Consider the following 17199-nt stretch of genomic DNA (forward strand, 5'->3'; position numbering starts at 1 on the left):
GCACACTCCCTTGGACACTCGGCTGTGTCTGTGCGGCTGTCTCATCTCGAACTCCGCCGAAGGACTCTTCTTACGGTGGAGTTCTTCAAACCTTTTCACCTTATCGCCTCGCTTTCTGTTGCTTTGTCATCCGTGAAGACGACGCTGCGCGGCCCGTCACTCTCTTCGTTTACCGGCGGAGAATCGTGTGCCAAGGCTCGAAACGCGCGACGGCCGGCTCCGCCGCGAGAAGAGAAAGAAACAAAGAGAAGACAGAAAAGGAGAGAGGAAACCGGTTTCTAAATGGAGACGTCCTTTTAGACGGCTTGTGCGTTGTCGACGCTTCCTTTTCGCGGCTTGGCGCTTCGTCACCATTCGGGGTCCGACGTGCCTTCGCGCGCCCGCGCGCCGTCGTGTGTGAGGTTCCCCCTCTCAGCCTCCCCGTGTTCAGTTAAGAGTTTTTTCGTTCCTGCTTTCCATCTTGCTTCGACATAATGCGGAGGTCGAAGACTTCGCGACTCGGTAGATCGCCGCTCTGCTCCGCGCGCAGCTCTATGTCCGAGTCTTCTTCTTCCTCGTCGTCTTCCTCTTCTTGTTCCTCTTCTTCTTTTTCCTCTTCGTGTGCGTCTTTGCCTTCTTCTACGCTTCCCGGCTCCTCTTCGCCTCCTTCTAGGTCTCGCCTTTCTTGTTCACAATGTCGCCGTCGCCCTGCAGCGGCGCGCGCAGAATGTTTTCGCGCGGCGCCGCTTTTTCGCGGCCTCTTGCCTTCCGTCCGCCGCCTCGCGTCCTCTCCCCGGTGCTTCCTCATCGGAGCGCTCGCCGCGATGCTCCTAGTCGCGCTCGCTGCCGCGGGGACTCGACTGGCGCCGGAGTCTCGCGCGGCGCGGGCAGACGCTGAGGCGCCGATTCGCCCCTCCGAAGAGCCCGACGTTCTCGCGCACGGATGCAGCCCCTCGGAGGCCTCGTGCGCGCCTGAGGCGGCAGCCGCGGGAGGGTGGCGCAAAGAGGAGGGTGCAGGAAGCAGAGCAACCTGCGCTTCTGCGCGCGAGTCTTCTGCCTCTGCGCGCGAGTCTTCTGCCTCTGCGCGCGAGTCTTCTGCCTCTGCGCGCGAGTCTTCTGCCTCTGCGCGCAAGTCTTCTGCCTCTGCGCGCGAGTCTTCTGCCTCTGCGTGCGAGTCTTCTGCCTCTGCGTGCGAGTCTTCTGCCTCTGCGTGCGAGTCTTCTGCCTCTGCGCGAGAGTTGCCGCGCTCTCTCGGCGCCGAGAAAGGCGCCGGCGACGCGCGAGGGCGCGCGGGAGATCGAGCAGAAGAGGCGGAGGCGTCGCTGGAGAGCGGACGCGTAGGCCGGCAGGGTTTCATTTCGTCTGGCTCGCGGCACGCGGACTCCCCCGAGGCCGGAGACCCGGGCGAGGAGGAACCGGGCGAGGGAGAGGAGGAACCAGACGCTCTGCTCGCAGAACGCGTGGTGCTTTGCGACGATCTGACGGAGGCGCGTGACGCCTGCGACGCGCATCCCCGGTGTATGTACATCGCGGCTGCAGACGTGGAGGGCGAGGCTCAGAAAGGCGCGTGCATTCTTGACTTGGAGGTTATGAAGCAGCAGGTCAAAGACGACTGCATGATGCTCCCCAGAGGCACTCTCCTTGGGATGGCGCGCGACCTTCAGAAGTGAGAACAAGGCCGCACGGGGGGGAGGGGGGGGGGCTCTCTGCGCCGCCAGGCTCGTCTGTCACGTCTTCTCGCTTCCGCTTCACCGGCAGTAGAACCCGATTTCGCCGTGGAGGCCTCGCTGTGGATGGACCTATGCTGCCCTGTAGACCTGCGTGTCTCGCAGGCCTTCCTATCGTTGCGTTTCTCGGTCAGGCGTCTCTTCTCTCGAGGGTGCTTCGATGCAACTGCGATTTTTATCGTCCCTTTCGGCTGGCTGACTCTGTGTGCTGTGTGGCGCGGTTGCGTCCCTGCCTTTGGAAGCCTGTTCAACTACGTGCGTCTCTCCTGTCTCGGGCTGAATTTGCTCAGAGCTGTCACGCTGCGATCACGGTGTCTACACTCTTTTGTCTTCGTGCGCCGCTCGGGGGCGTCGCGGCGGCGGATGCTGTGTTAGCGCTGGCTTCTTTGTTTTCCTTCTCGCAGGGCTGAGCTGCTGCGCATGGGGCCGTCACTGGTCAGCTTTCTGCGGACGCGCGGCGACACCTCGCTCCTCTGCCGCGCAGTGACCCGCGCGTACTTCTCTGTTCCGTATATCCAGCTGCATGCACTGCGGCGCGACAGCCAGGCGCGGCAGCAGGCCGCGGGAGAGGCGGAGGTGAAGGCAGGCGCGGCTTCGCCTGATGCAGACGGCGGCGAAGGGGGCAGGGCGTCTTTGGAGGGGCTTCTGCGGACCCTGTCGGCGAGGCCGTGGAAGTCACTGGAGCCCTGGGAGAAGCTCGTCAGAGCTCTTCACTGAGAAGTCGCAGCCGCCAGGAGAGAGAGCCCCACGACGCGAGAGTGGGTTTGCGGGACGTGGCTGTCCCCCGCGCTGATGCCCTCAAGCAAGCCGCGAGAGACAGAAAGAGACAAAGAGAGATAAAGAGAGCGAGAGAGAGAGAGGGAGATTGCGACGCCTCTGCGGCCGTCTGGGGAGCGACAGGTCTCCACAGAGGAAACGGGCGGAGGACACTGGAGCGAGAAGGAGGGACAATGGAGGGCGCTGTGACGCCTCAGTGGCGACGAATACGCGCAACACTGTGGCAGGCTTTCAAGAGGGCGCGAGTCTGCTCGGGCTGTAGGCCCGACTTCATAAAACCTGCCTGCAGGCGTGTCTGTCGCGCTCTGCCTGGTCGTGCGATGTCGCGTTCGTTCAGAACTCCAGCGACAGATGGGCAGGAACTTTCCCAGGTTGTGCCCCGATGAGGTGACTCAAGCATCGCCTGTTGTCAGGGCCTCACTCGCGTGACACGAGTTATAGAAGCCTGACACAGCCAACGCGCCGGCGAGTCCGCAGCCGTGCGGCCGGAATGCCAGCGCGTGTCGACCATGACTCGTCTACACATGCGTATGTCAGCATATGAGCCCATGCGGGCTGTGAAGTATGCTCGCGAAAGCCGCCGGAGGAAGGAGACGGAGACTTTGTCTTTCTATGCTTCCGCGTGCGGCGCCCTCGGCGCGCCTAAAACACTGAGAAAACACTGGAGCCTCTGATTCTGCCAGAAACCTGCGTGAAGGCGCCGCGCTGTCGGACGCGCGGTTTCGAGTGCTCCAGGGCGTTGGAGCGGCGCGTGTAGGATTTAGTTTTTACGGAGCTGGACAGACTCAACAACTGGATTTCTGCGAGCCCGTCTCTTCATGCCGCTTCTGAGTCGAGGTGATAGACAGCCTGTCCTAATTCGTTTAGAGCCAGAAATTCTCGCACGAATCCAGTGCTGATAGTGCACCTTCGTCCACTCCACTCTGCCGCGAGTCGCACTTTAACTGGAAAGGCCCTAGCAGCCCGCCACACGCTGAGAGCCGTATGTATAGGGGTTTAGGGGGGGAGGGGGGGTAAACCCTCAACTCTAGGTAAGTGCCGAGAATTTGATGTTGCCTCCAAAGGAGCAGGTAGCGGGTCTTCCGGTTCATGCGGAGAGAGGTTCTTATTGTGGAAAATACGCGCGAAAACCCGAAAAAAAATCAGGATGAATCTATATAAAAGAGACAGCTGCCCTCCCGGGGCGCCCTAGCCACGACTTTTAGGAGTCCCGTCGACCCGTCTGTGCTGTCGCTCAGTTGCCTTCTTTCTTCCACTCGGATCAAAACAGAGGAGGAAGATTCGCAGAAGGACGCGAAAAAAAGGCGCCCACAGAGAAGGACCCAACAATGCTGCGAGGCGCGGAAGCAGAGACAACGCAAGAGCGAAGACAGCGAGAGACACGAGAAAAGAGAAGACTTAAAGCGACAAGGAAGACAGGACGGAGTCCATCTAGCTGAACATCTTCGCGTACAGCTTCTTCGCCTTCTCCTTCTGCACCTTCATTTGTCTGTCCAAACGGTCCTTCAGCTGCGCACAGCCAGACACGCGAGAAAAAAATCCAGCCCCACAGTTGCTCGCGTCGGAAGCACGAAGGAGTGTCACTGAAAAACTACAGACATGCGTCATATTACTTGCGTGATCATTCTATGGAAACAAGCGTCTGGACGACAGGCAGCAGCGGCGCGCCGCAGACACGCAAGACCAAGGCAAGACGCAGATCGAACAGAGTATCGCAAAAAGCACGGTCGAATACGAAAGACGACTTCAACACAGACACCCTGAGGGCCGGTCGCGGACCCTCCTCTCTATGCACACGCCGCCAAGGAGACGAGCGTCTCACGCGAGACAAAGAAGAGAGCTCAGCTGCCAAGAAAAAACCCGCGACTCGTTGGCGCTCAGGAGACGCCAACAGCATGAAGGCACAGCCGCGAATCGCCGGCTGTCCAGCGAGCCGTACCTTGAGGAGGTCGGCGTCCGCGGGGCTCGCGGCCAACCCCTTTTGCACGTCCGCCTGCACGTCAACACACACAAAAATTCCCACGAAAGCCAGTCGGGGGCGCGTTCACGTCCTCAGCTTCAAAGATGCAGTTTGCCGCATGCGCAGCCGCGTTCGTACTGCGGCGCGCGTTGCATAGCCCCAGAAGCGAGAGACGAAAACATCCACAGCACCAGGCGCCGCGCGAGACACACCAGTTTAGGGCCGGCGAGTGAGGCAAACACGAATTCAAAGATCAAACCGCATACATGAGAAAACATTTCTAGCTGCCGTGGCTCTGGTCGGTACTGCAGACGGCCTGCTTCTACGTCTCGAAGACGGCTGTTCGCCGCCCAGGTGGTCACCCGCGGCTCTCGTCAATTTGTTAAACTGCAAGACCGCTCGCGCGCCCACACAACTCGCAGCTGGGTTAAAAACGAATGAGTCCCATCCGCGTTGAGAGTAAATCTTGAGCTCTCTGCAAGAAAGAAAAAGAAAAGGTTTAGGGTTTAGGGTTTAAAACGTACCATGGCGGCGTCAAAGTCCCGCAGCTTCTCATTCGCAAGCGCGCGACGGTAGGCGGCCTTCAAGTTGGTGGCGCTGGCGCGGTGTCCATACAGCAGAAAGCACAAAATGCAAATGACCCCAGTCCGGTTGATCTGTTGAAACCCCTACCCTTGTGCCCCCGCCCTTCCCTCGTGCTGGCCTCCCGCATCAGCACCGCATTTTAATTTTCATTCTGTCTCCTGGGAGTTCAGACAGCGCCGCGGCTCCCTGTCTCTGCTGGCTGCCTAGCCTCCTCCCCTCCCCCCCCTCTCTTTCTCACTCAGTTTCAAGCGCGGCGTCACAGCAGGAGATCGCTTTTTTCAGGAAGGTCTCCTGCGTGGAGGTGAGGGGCACCTTGGTGTCAGCGGAGGCCGAGAGCTTCAGGTAGGCCTGCGCCAAGTTGAGGTTGCATGCGAGCTTAAGCGCGTCTGCCTCCGCCTTGTCCTGCGGCGAGAGGTCAAACAGCTTCGCGGTGTACTGAACTGCCTTGATGTACCTCTGCACCGCCATCTCCGTGTTGCCGTCTACCGACACACACATCAAACATATATACATACACATAAATACACATACATATATATACATGCATATATACATTCATACGTAGACACATATACGAACATAGATACAAACATACATATACATACATAGGTATATAGATACAGAGACAAATATACATACACACATATACACATATACATACATACAAATGCAAAATACAAACATGCATAGATAGAAACATACAAACTCGGCAAAATCCGAGAAAACTGCAGTCGCCTCGCATGCGCCGCCCGCCTCCAATTCACGCGCGCCTCGTCTCGACTTGGAAGCGCGTTGTTCTTCACTGTTCGCGCGTCGGCTGTGAGTTCCTATCATCCGCCGCCAGCGCGTGAGGGTCACTGCGCGGGGTGCGTCGAGCGCCGCTTCGCAGGACTTTGCCTCTCCGTCCGCACTGCGCGCACTCTTGAGGTCTGGCTGCCGCGCTATCTTTTCGCGCTAGACCTACCTTTGAAGAGTTCGTTCCCTTCATCTTTGTTTTTCTTTGCGCGCTTAAGGCACTGGCTGTTGGGCAGTTTGACGTCAAGGTCCTCGCCTTGGGCGTTGACCGCAGCGGCCCGTGCGGCCTCTTCGAGCTCCTTCTCCTTGGCAGCCTTTTCCTGCTCGACTGCGGCGAAGTACGCAGCGCAGCGCTGCTGCAGCTCGGCTTTCAGGCTCTCGAACTTCTCCTCGAACTCGCGCTGCGCCGCCTCGGGGTGATCCAGCAGCCAGTCTTCGTTTTCGCGCAGCAGCGCGGTGATCGCCGTCCTGTCTGCCTCTGAAAAAAGCGCTCGATGCGGTCCGCACAGCGCGCCTTGCATCTGAAACAGGTACGACTCCATCGAGTTCCGGACGGCGCGCCGCGCGAGCTCCTGCGCCTCCGTCAACGCCAGACGAGACGCGAGCGCCTCCAGCGAAGCCTGAACATCGAAAACACAACATGGAGAACAAAACGACAGGTGCCTCGCTTCCAGTTCCGACAGGGCGAAGAGACTTTTTCGCCTCCTTGTCGGCCCGGCGTGGTGTTCTTGGCTTTCGGACTTCGCCGTCCCCAATTCTCCGTCTGCTGCGGCTCGCTCGCTGCAGCTGTCTCATCGCCTCTTTGGCGCAAGTGCACCTCGCCCTCGGGTATACAGTACGATCTTCTTGATTATTGTCGGTAGTGGTATTCCACACGCGAGTCGCATCTCATAATAAGGATTAGCCGGCTGCGTGTCGCTCTGTCGCGCGGCTGCTCTGCTGCTGTCTCATCTCCAAAGATGAGGATTAGCCGGCACCGCCCTGTGTCGAAGGCTGCGCGCCGCGCGGCCCGTCTCGGGTCGGTTGCTCGTTTCGGATCGAACTTGTAGCGAGCACTTTTTTTAAGTGGAGAATCTACAAAGATAGTAGCTCTACCGAGAATGCGGCTGAAATCCCCGCGCCTCTCACCTCGACGGCGCGTTCGCCACCGACCGCGACAGGCGCGACGTAGCGCCGGCCCTCGGCCGCGAAGACCGCTCCGACGGCGACGGAGCTGCTGCCGTCGAGCGTGCGCCGCAGTCTCTGCGCGGCCTCCTCGCTTCCGCCTTGGCTCAGAGCCGCCGCGAGCGTCTCCGCGACCCAGGGAATTCGCGAGCCGCCGCCGACGAGATCCATGCCCGCGACTTGCGCAGGCGCGACACCGGCCGACGCGAACGCGCTGGCGACCAGCGCCGCGAGCCGCTCCTAAAGCAAAGAGGAGGAAAGGGAACGCCGCACCACCCAGGCAAATGAAACAACCCGAGAGAGAGAGTTACACATCGGCGCGAACGAGCAAGTCCCCAGCGCGGACGCGGCCGACGTGCGACGCAGCACACGCGGCGCGGACACCATGAATCCACGTTCACCTTTCAACCTCGGTGTCCTCACTGCATTGACCTCTCTGTACTCCAGAAATCACAGGGATGAGTTCAGGGTTTTAGTACAGTTGTGAAGCATCTTGAGCACCGTCGAGGAGGCCAACCGAAGAAGCGTGAAAGACCGCAAGGCGAGCAGACGCGAGCCGAAGAACGACCCCGACGCGACACGCACAAACGCCAAGAGAGAAAAAAGGCTGTGCGGCCCCCCCCACCTTGAGAGGCGCGCAGAGCTTCTCAAAAAGATCCCGAGAGACTGGCAGAGTGAGGTCAACTTCGTCCTGTAAGAAGCCTTCCAAGGCGAGCGTCGTGTCGGGCAGGCCGCTGAGGTCCTTCACCACGCGTTGGCACTGAAGGAGAAACACTCAGACACACTCTCTCGTTTAACGACCAACCACACTGCCGCGAAACTCTCAGCGCCACTGCCTCAACGAGGCGCGCCTCGCGATGTGGCTGCGCGCCGAGGGCGCCCAGACAGAAAGAAAAACCACCAGCGAGCGAGACGCGATGACCTGCGGTAGAACGAGGTGTAGCTGCAAAACCCAACGGGATCCGGTTGCTGAGTCAGCTGCGCAAGCGAAAGGGGCCTATCCCTTCTTTGAACACCGCAAGAGAAAGGCCAGCTCCGTCTTTCAACGCCGCTCGACTTACCCCTGCGAAGAGGCGAAGCGCACGCTTGCTGTGAGTGACCACGTCATCTCCGTGCTTCGTCTTCACCACTCCCGTCACGTGGGACGCCAAGAGATTGATCGCCTGCGAAAAGAAAACCGAGACACTGTAACTCTGCAGTGCCGCGTTAAGATGGGGGCCTGTTACACGCGCTGCGGCGCTGCACAAGCGAAAATCTGCATGTGCACATACATATACATATATATGCATACATGTATACAAAAATGTATACATATATGCATATTGTGACCCTTTCCTTGATATGCGCAGTGTTGACGGCACGTCCTTTCGCCGATGAGAGACCTGAGCCTGTCGCCGTTCCTCTGCGAAAACATAAAGATGCATGACTACAACCTGAAGCATACGCACTCCCTCTTAACTCCTCGTAAACACACTCGAACCGGTTCCGACCGATCTATCTCTCGGTCCTCCACTTGCCGGATACAACACACCTATTCACTTATTGATTTCACTTGCACAGGGGACGCAGCCGCACCGCGCGCTCCACCTCAAAAAGACAGCCTACGAATTCCACGTGTCCTACCCAGGCGGGAAGGTTCGTATGGCGACATGATGTACCACGCGCACGCGCTCTGCTGGTACACCGGTTCGAGTGCGGTCTAGCAGCCCTGTTTTTTTGCCGGTCCCACGCTTACGTCGACAGTCCCGAGTTGATTATCCACGGCCAGGGCGAGTCTCTTGAGCGCAATTTCGTTTTGGATTTTGTGCGTCTTCTCGCCGTTCATCTCGGCGGCCGCGACTTCCTTGCGCGGCCGAAGCTCCGCGACCTGCACGTTTGTTTCTGCGAAGCCCACGTCGACGAGCGCGATGAACTTCACCTCCTCGTCCGCCGCCCCGCTCTCGACTGCGTCGCCGTTCGCGCCCGTGGGCATACGTACACTCGGGAGCTCTGCGTAGACCTGGGGCAGGTGCTTGCCGCTCCAGCAGTTGAGCAGCGCGTCGGCGCGCGTGAGGAGGAGGGGACCGGCCGCGTCTGTCTCCGCGGCCTCGAGTTCGTCCTTGGCCTCCGAGACGACGAGGCGCGAAAATCCCGCTAGATCGCAGGCCTCACGGACGAGGCGGAAGTCCTCCAGCGAGAAGGAGGCGGGCAGCGCAATAGCGAGGGCGTTGGTCGCGACTGGCTGCCCACGGGAAGTCCCTGCGAAGCTCACTAGCGTCTTCAAATAGTGCGAGACCACCAGTGTGAGCGGGACCTGCGGAGGCGCGGAAAAACCAGAAAACAGACATGCAAAGAGAACGAAGGGGCTTACCGCTGGCTTACGAATGCACTCGGGCACGAGAAAGGCGAACACGAGGAGGCGAAACACAAGAAAAACGACTGCACGCCCCACAAACGAGGGCACGTCGAGGCAGAGGCGTGGAGAAGCCTCCAGCGCACAGAGGGGAGGGGAAGACACCGAGGCGATGGAGGCTCGCCCTGCCTGCGCCACCTCAACACGCCACCGGCAGGTAGATGCGGATTCCATGCAAACCAATCTCTCAACGAAAACGCTACCAAGAACTCCGATAGACAACGCATGCAGCAATGGTATACTCATATATATACACATACATCTATGCATATAAATGCATATATATATATATATATATATATATATATATGTAGACAGAGACATGTAGCACACAGGACAGACGAAAACGGGATTCTCGCCGCCACGCACTTCGTCTGCGAGGCAATATACATACATATATACATACACATACGCATATATATATATATATATATATAAGCATGTGTATATGGACAGGCTCCCCGTAGCTTGCAGGAGCTGCTGTCACGGTCGGACTGCAATGTTTTACAGCTTTCGAAACGTTTCGGCGTGCATGCACAGCCTCCTCGACGGAGCCTACCTGAACGGTTTCGTCGTCAAAGAGGACCTCGAAAACAGGCTCGCGGCGTGCAGTGTCGAAGGAAACGGCGGGGAAGGCGGAGAACGCAAAGCGCGTCTTCAAGGCTTCCAGCGAGGCATGGTCTTTGACGCGAATCCACAGCGGTAAGTGCTGCAGAGACACACGCACATTTGAAACATCGCCTCAACGCCTCGGAAAAAGCACTGCATCGCGTCCTAGACGTTCCCTCGCTCTAAAATGTAGATCTTCCTTTTCTCCGAACAGAGTCACAGGAGGCAAATGGTTTCGAGTATGAGGCGGTCGTGGTGGGAACGCGATCTCTCGAGCGCGATAACTAGATACAAGCAACTTGTCAAGCACTTCCATATCTTACTATGATAGTGATAGTACATACAATCATGCGAGGACTGATGATGTCCATGTGGACTACAGCCGCTGCTTTCCTCGGTTAAATACGGGCCTCACAGGGCAGCCGCAGCCTCAACAGTCACTCAACGTAGCTCGCCAGGCACGGAGCGCCATTCAGAGAGAGAGCGACCGTGCAAGGCAGCAAAGGCACGCCGCTTCACCGTAAGAAGGGCCTTTAACGCCACAAGGAGGCGCCGTTTGCCTCCTTTTAAACCGGAGTCTTCCCCGGAGCGTCGAGGCGCATAGTCCTTTCGAGGGATTGCAGGTCACTCTGCGCTCTGGGGACGGATCTAGGATCCTCAAAGAAGAAATGTGACAACTGTAGCGAGATCCTCAGAAGCCCCGAACGCGGAAAACCGCAAAAAATAAAGAGCGGCGATTCCGCGGACTCGAGTTCGTAAGGCGAGCAGGATGACCTTGCGCGGCTCTGCCTTCTCACAGCGAGGCGCCAGCGCGAAAGACACTTACTGAAATCGTGTTTTTGAGGTTCGAGGTCGCACGGGCCTCGGCTTCTTCGCCGACAAGTCTAAGGAGGGACAGCAGAATTTAAAACTCGAGAAAATCAAAGGAAAGTGGCTTTGAGCGTAAAATTCGAAGGCCAGGGACAAAGTAATGAGGAAACGCAAAGTCTCGAAAGCATGACGGGGATGGGCAGCGCGAGAGAAGAATCAAAACGGTAATTGAAAACGCAGAAATAATCGAGAGAAGACATTCTCCATTGAGGAGCTTTGGAGAGGCGCCTATGCAAGACTGTCCCTTATACAGCACACAGCACTGCCACACGTTATGCATAATATATATCTATATATGTATATATATAATTAATCATATAAATATGCATGATCATATAGGTCTATATACATATATATATATACATATGCATATATATATGTATATATATATATATATATATATATATATACGTGGCTACACGTAGGTACAGACGGGTATTCGTGTGCATGGCCGCGATCTCCTCTGAGTTGATTCCGACCTGAGTTTTCCGTCGAATGCCTCGGTGCTGGGGGTACTGCGGTTCGCGAGGGCGTTGCCCTCGACATCGACAGCGAGCGGCATGGCCAGGGCGGCGCTGGCGAGGACGCTGTTCTGCGCGCCGAAGTCAACGCCTGCGCAGCAGAAGTCCTTCAGCGAGGCGATTTGCAGCGCCTTCTCCCTCTGTGGGCTCTGCGCCCCCTCCCCCGGCTGAGTCTCCGCGGGCTGCGCGGCGGAGGACTGCGGTCGCGCTTCCTCCATTTGAACGTCGGCGGCTGCCGCTTCGTGCTCGCCCGCGGGCGGTGTCTGCTGGGGGGATTCCATGAGGGAGGGAGGAGAGAGAGAAGAAAAGAGAAAAAAATGCGGAAATCGCGGAGAAAAAACGCCAAGCGAAAGAGAAAACGGGGGTGGGAAAAGCCCGCAGCAGGAGACGAGGAGAGCTGAAGTTGAGGGAGGAAAGGCGAGTGGAGGCGAGGAGGAGACGAGAGGGGCGAGCCGAGAGTGAGAAGAGAGAGAAGTGAGAGAATACGGGAAAAAAGGCACGCTGACTAGGGGGAGATGGAAGACAGTACGCAAGGCACGGCGAAGGTAGAAGCAAAACGATAAAAAACGACGCGGAAAGGCCTCGAGCCTCAAAGAAAAATCGATCTTGCGCCGCGCGAAGGAACCGACGAGCCTGTAGAGAGACCTCCGACGTAGTCCACGCAGATCCACGCACGTTCGCAGAGATGTTCAGTGCAAACAAGCAAAAGACAGGGAAAAAGAGAAAGCTCCAGTTTCGCTTCGTCGCTTTCCTCAGCGCGTGTGCCTGGTATCTTTTTCTCTGCGGTGTGCACTGGAAAAGGCCGTCAGCGAATGCGGCGAGAGAGAAATCGCAAGAAACGCCGACGAGGCGCACTCGCGCGGGGAACAGCCGAACCACGCCGTTGCAGGCACCGCTCCGGCGTGACGCACACGCCTCCACTCAGCTATGAACCCTTGACGCAGAGAAGACACAAAAAAAGTCTCGGAAAAAAGACACGGAAAAACGACGCCAACGCCCTCATCTCGTGCGAATCACTGCGAGGCGCGAGGCCTCCGGCGCCGCACACGCCGCGGCGAGAGACGAGCCTGAGCACAGCCGAGTCGCAAACGCGTCACTGCTCTCAGCCGGATGCCGCTAATCGAGAGGAAAGGACTTTCACCTTGAGGAAAGCAGACTGTTGAGGCTAGGAGGGCGCCCGAAAGGAAGGATTCCTTCCAGCCCAGCCACGGGGCGCCTGGGGGGACGGGTCTCGAGGCCGAACTGGAGCCGCGGGGATTTCGCAAGGACGACACGCGTCCTCAACAGAGGAAAGGCCACTCAAAACGCTGCGTGCGAGAGGCCGCCTCTTAAGGCGCGCCCGCCTGAGGCCGAAATTCCACGAGACGCGCGCGCAAACCGAAAGGCAGAGAACAGATGGACGGCGGGCCTCACCCGCGGCGGCAGATCGAGGCGCCGAGCCCAAGGCGCAGAGCCACCCCAGGTGCGAGAGAGACGGCGCAGCGGGACGGAGCAGCGAAGGGGGGTTGTTTAAAGGGGATGAACGTCCGGGAGAGGGTCGAAGGGGCCGAAAGGCCCTTCAAACTCGAAAGGGCCTGTCCAGGCGAAGCAGCGGACCGCAGGGCGTGGCGCAGTGAAGTCTCCTCGCCGGCAGGCCCTTCACACGCGATTTCACGGCAGGCCTACAACAGACGCGACCCCGGTGCGGCCCTTGCGGAGACTGCGGCGCGTCGGTCGCGCCAGGCGGGCTCCAGCCCGCCTCCACGACGGGCGGCCCGCCAGAAGCAGGAGGAAGGAAACAAGAACGCTCTCGAAGGCCTCTCTTGATACGGAGTGGTGAGGACGCTGCCATGGCCGCAGCTGCATACGAAACCCGCATGCACGCGCAGCACATAGAGACACGCCGTCGAACGGTATTTGCAGAAAGCGAGTCACGAGATGCATCTGCCTGTTTCTTGGCTGGCGCTCTGCAGTCGAGATTCCCGCGCGACCGATGCGCCTCTCGCACGCTTCATATGCTTCTAACTGGAGCAGGGAGGGGTGCGCCATCCTCAGTGAACGAAGTCCCAAACACAGAGCACGAAAGTGTGCCTTGAAGCCTCGTTCTCAAACCAGCGGAGAGGCAGGTGCCGCACATTGTACGAACGGGCTTTAGAGGGCTTGGCCCTGTCTGCTCGCAGCTGATTGAAATTGTTGTCGAGTCTCGCTTCCAGCTGTGAGGCGCAGTGAGACTTTGCAACAGTGGATACGCGCCTCGGAACACGTCTCCCTCTCCACGCAAGAAGCGTCCAGGTGCCCTCTGAGTCCGCCGCTATACACGAGAAGAGTGAGGACTCTTTGCCATGAAACTGTTCCACTCTAGCGAGAGAAGAGGCACACGCGCTTCCGGTCTAGGCACGCAAGTTTCTGAGTGACTGGAAAGGGAAGTGCCTCACGGTAGAACGTGCAAGGCACCTCTCGCTGCGGGGAAGAGAGACCCCACCCAGCCCGGACAGCCGAGGCGGGCCGAAACTGAATGCAGAGGGCGACGACAGAGGTCATGCATTCGGCGGCACACCAGATGTCCTCTGGCTCGTAAAGCGCATTTTGAAATATTTCAGCATTGCATATTTAGGGTACTACGGAAATATGATCGATGCCTATTTGTAGAGTTCTCAATTGAGAAGTATGATTTAATATCTTCAGCTAACCTCACAAGTAATTTTATACTGTTTTTCTATAAATTGAGTTTCGTTTCAGTTGAATCATGTTTATTGCTTACTTGCATTCCAAGTATTGATGGTATAAAATGTATTTATTGTGGTTTTTACTCGTCACGCTGCGCTTTGTCTCCCAAATCTCCCACACACCGACCCCATACGACTCCGGGAGACCTCTTTGAAAGCTCCTTTTATAGATACGTATGTGCACGCGTCTGCATACAGATACGTCCGTATGTAAAAGCATACATGAAAGCATACACATCTGAATACGCAAAAGAGACAGACAGTGCAGATAAATATACATGTAAATGTATATATATACATATACATATATATGCATGTTACAGATGTGCGACGGCAAATTGGGTACTTGAACGAGTTCAGCTGGAGTCTGTTTCTGATTGAGACACCAGCGGAACGAACCGGTTGATTTCTAAAAGAGTTCGGTAGGTCTCGTCTGCGATGAGGCGTCCCTCCGCGTCCATGAAGCGCGTAGCTCGGTAGCTCTTCAAACCCCCGTTCACGAGTTCGTGTATGGCGTCGCGGGCAACCGCCGATCGCAGCTGGTAAAGCAGACGCTGAGAATGTTGAAGAGTCTCTCTGCCGCTGGATGCCGCGCCTTCGCCCTCTTCGCGGTCGCCTCCTGCTCCTTGGGCTCCTCCGGCTTCACTGTCGCGAGCCTCGGGGCGGTCCGCGCCGTCCCCTTCTGCTGCGCGACCGTAAAGGCGCTGCCATTGAGAAAAGAACTCCCGCGGCAGGGCGTCATCCGGTGTCAACACGCAGTGGACGCATCGCCACAGCCGCGGCTCGTCTCCGCCATTTTCGTTCTCTTTTTCTGTCTCGTTGGCGTCCGCGTCGCTGTCGGGCGCGCCACTGCATTGCCCGCTGCTGGAGGCCTGCGCGCGCGCAAGGCGGAGATTCTCAAGCGTCTCTGCGTTCCGCGCAGCTGCGAAGTCTTCTGCGAGGACGCTGAGGCAGAGCAAGGCATCTGTCGGAGTCTCCAGACGAACCGAGCGTCTCTCGGGGTGCTGCTCTGTTCCTTTCGCTTCCTTTTCATCGCCGCGCCGCGCGCGCCGCGCGCCGGCCGCGGCAGGCGTCGGCTGCGTCTCCTCGGTCTCTGCGCCGCTCGCCGGCGTCGCCCTGGCTCCTTCTTCGTGGTCGCTGACGACTCCAGGTGGGATGCCTTGGGGTGCGCGCCTGTCGAGGTCGACGCCGCTGCGACCGCGCCCGCGCCGTTCGGCTGGGGCTCCAGTCAGCCACGGCGGCAGGGCGACATGCGTTTTGAGCGCGTGCGCGACGCCGGCGAGGAAGGCAGCGTGCGACCGTTGGCTGCGGTACTTGGGCTGTTTCTCAGGCACGCGAAGAAGCGCGCTCATGCGCGGCAGCAACGCGTCGAGATTCCACAGTAAGGACGTGTGCTGCAGCCCGTAGATCCGCGAGAGGGCCTGCGCGTTCCCTGCAACCTTGATCCACTCGGCCGCCTGCGCAGAGGGCGGTGGAGAAAGAGGCGAGGCAGGCGCCGGCAGCGTCCTCACCACGAAGTCGTTCTCGCGCAGAGCAAATGCGCCCGAAAAGGGCGAGGAGGCGAAGCGAGAGGCCGCCGAGTTCGGCTGCGAGGACGACGGGGCCCCAGCGAGGCCGAGGGACGGAGGCGGCGCGCGCGACGCGGCAGCCGGTGGAACGGCCAAACAGAAGAAATCCCCGACCATGCCGTCCCGCGGACGAGACACCGAGCCCGGGGCCGCGTCGCCGTGGAGCTCCTGAGGGGCCTCGCGGGTTGGGCACGTCTCGGGCCTCAGGACTGCGTAGCTCGCTCTGCTCGCGGCCTCCTCCGCCGCGCCGACGGTTGGGCCCCGCGCACGGCCTTCGCCACGGTAGAAATCGAAGGCGAAGCGCATAAAGTCGCCAGGGTAGGGCCGGGCGCGCGAGAGTGCATGCGGGAGAAGCAGCGACGCACAGACGCATGTCTCCGCGTCCATCACAACCGTCCCGCCGCCAGAGAAGCGGCGGATGAAGATTGCGTCTCGCGACGAGAAAACCTGCTCGGCGTCCTTCACAAACGCGGCCGGGCGACCGCTCAAGCCGAAAACCACGCTCGCAGATGGAGCAGAAGACGCAGAAGACAGAGGCGAGGCAGCAGAATGAGGCGAGGCAGAAGAAGGCGCTGCGCAGGGCGCGTACGGGGGGTGATGAAGGAACAGGCAGGCGACTGCGGCGTCGCGCGCGGCCTTCGGCGGGCTGCCGTTGTTCAGCAGACGAAAGAGCGCCTCCTCGAACAAAAGAAACTCGTATGGATGAAGATAAAACGTGTGAATGACATACAGCGCCCCTGCCGCCACGCGCACTGAGGTGGCGGACTCAGAGGCGAGCGCCGAGGACGCCGCGGCCGCTGCCGCAGCCGGCGAAGAGGAGAGCCGAAAGCGATGGGGCGGCAGCCTGCCGTGAGGGTTCAGAAAGGTACGGAGAGAAGAAATCTGAGGAATCTGAGGAAGCACGCTTGCTTCCATTCGCAACCGCGCGCCGTCTGCACAGCCCTCGAGACCGGGCTCTGGGGGGGGGATCTTCGGGGGCCTGCCTCTGGCGACTCACTCGCATCGCCCGCCGCCCGCGCACCTTCGCCGCTCGCGCCTCCTTCACCTGGGGTTCCTTGCCGACTCTCCGCCGTCTCCTCCCCGGCGCGCAGCCGCGACCACGAGGGGCGGCCTCCGGCGAGTTCCTGCGAGACTACTCTGCGCGCGAGAGAGGCGAAGCAGCGGAGTTCGCCGCAATGCCGGAGGGACGGCCGCCGCCCCGCGAGGGCACGCGAGAGAGGCAGTCGAAGAAGCTCCTCCATCTCGGCTCGCTCGGTTGCGTTCGAATCGAGATCTCTTGTCTTGCTCGCGGACTCCTGCCGAGACGATGCGAAAGCGGTCTCTGCTCTAGGGAGACCGGGCGGCGCCTACGGGACAGCGTGTCGCCCTCGACTGCGCGTTTGAGGCCTTTTTCGCTCGTCTCCGGGTTTTTAAACAGAGATATCAACTGCGTTCCGCTCCGCTCTTTGGCTTCGCGGGGCCCTCTTCTCTGCGCGGCTGCGGGCTATGCGCTACCGGCCCTGCCCTCTGCGCCCAGCCGCGAAAAGCTCAGAGAGAATGGAGACTCT

At 59.1% G+C, this 17199-nt stretch overlaps 4 protein-coding genes across 4 annotated transcripts; 2 read left to right on the forward strand and 2 right to left on the reverse strand.

Moving 5' to 3' along the window:
- Positions 1 to 473: 473 nt before the first annotated feature.
- On the forward strand, positions 474 to 2423 carry BESB_026240 (uncharacterized protein; the record flags this gene model as incomplete). The annotated part of the gene is made up of 2 exons (XM_029361304.1): positions 474 to 1645; positions 2111 to 2423. 2 exons carry the CDS (start codon positions 474 to 476, stop codon positions 2421 to 2423), a joined length of 1485 nt encoding a protein of 494 aa, XP_029215659.1.
- A 1491-nt stretch (positions 2424 to 3914) lies between these two features.
- Positions 3915 to 11660, reverse strand: BESB_026250 (tetratricopeptide repeat-containing protein; the record flags this gene model as incomplete). The annotated part of the gene is made up of 12 exons (XM_029361305.1): positions 3915 to 3992; positions 4423 to 4476; positions 4968 to 5040; positions 5267 to 5510; positions 5993 to 6443; positions 6952 to 7227; positions 7613 to 7747; positions 8049 to 8150; positions 8723 to 9280; positions 9939 to 10088; positions 10815 to 10872; positions 11338 to 11660. 12 exons carry the CDS (start codon positions 11658 to 11660, stop codon positions 3915 to 3917), a joined length of 2502 nt encoding a protein of 833 aa, XP_029215660.1.
- Positions 11661 to 12774: 1114 nt separating this feature from the next.
- On the forward strand, positions 12775 to 13185 carry BESB_026260 (uncharacterized protein; the record flags this gene model as incomplete). The annotated part of the gene is made up of 1 exon (XM_029361306.1): positions 12775 to 13185. One exon carries the CDS (start codon positions 12775 to 12777, stop codon positions 13183 to 13185), a length of 411 nt encoding a protein of 136 aa, XP_029215661.1.
- A 1255-nt stretch (positions 13186 to 14440) lies between these two features.
- Positions 14441 to 16893, reverse strand: BESB_026270 (uncharacterized protein; the record flags this gene model as incomplete). The annotated part of the gene is made up of 2 exons (XM_029361307.1): positions 14441 to 16584; positions 16650 to 16893. The coding sequence occupies 2 exons, from the start codon at positions 16891 to 16893 to the stop codon at positions 14441 to 14443; spliced, it is 2388 nt and encodes a 795-aa protein (XP_029215662.1).
- Between the last annotated feature and the right edge of the window lie 306 nt (positions 16894 to 17199).

The sequence above is a fragment of the Besnoitia besnoiti genome (genome assembly GCF_002563875.1).
Source record: "Besnoitia besnoiti strain Bb-Ger1 chromosome Unknown contig00014, whole genome shotgun sequence".
In the NCBI taxonomy this organism is placed as follows: domain Eukaryota; phylum Apicomplexa; class Conoidasida; order Eucoccidiorida; family Sarcocystidae; genus Besnoitia; species Besnoitia besnoiti.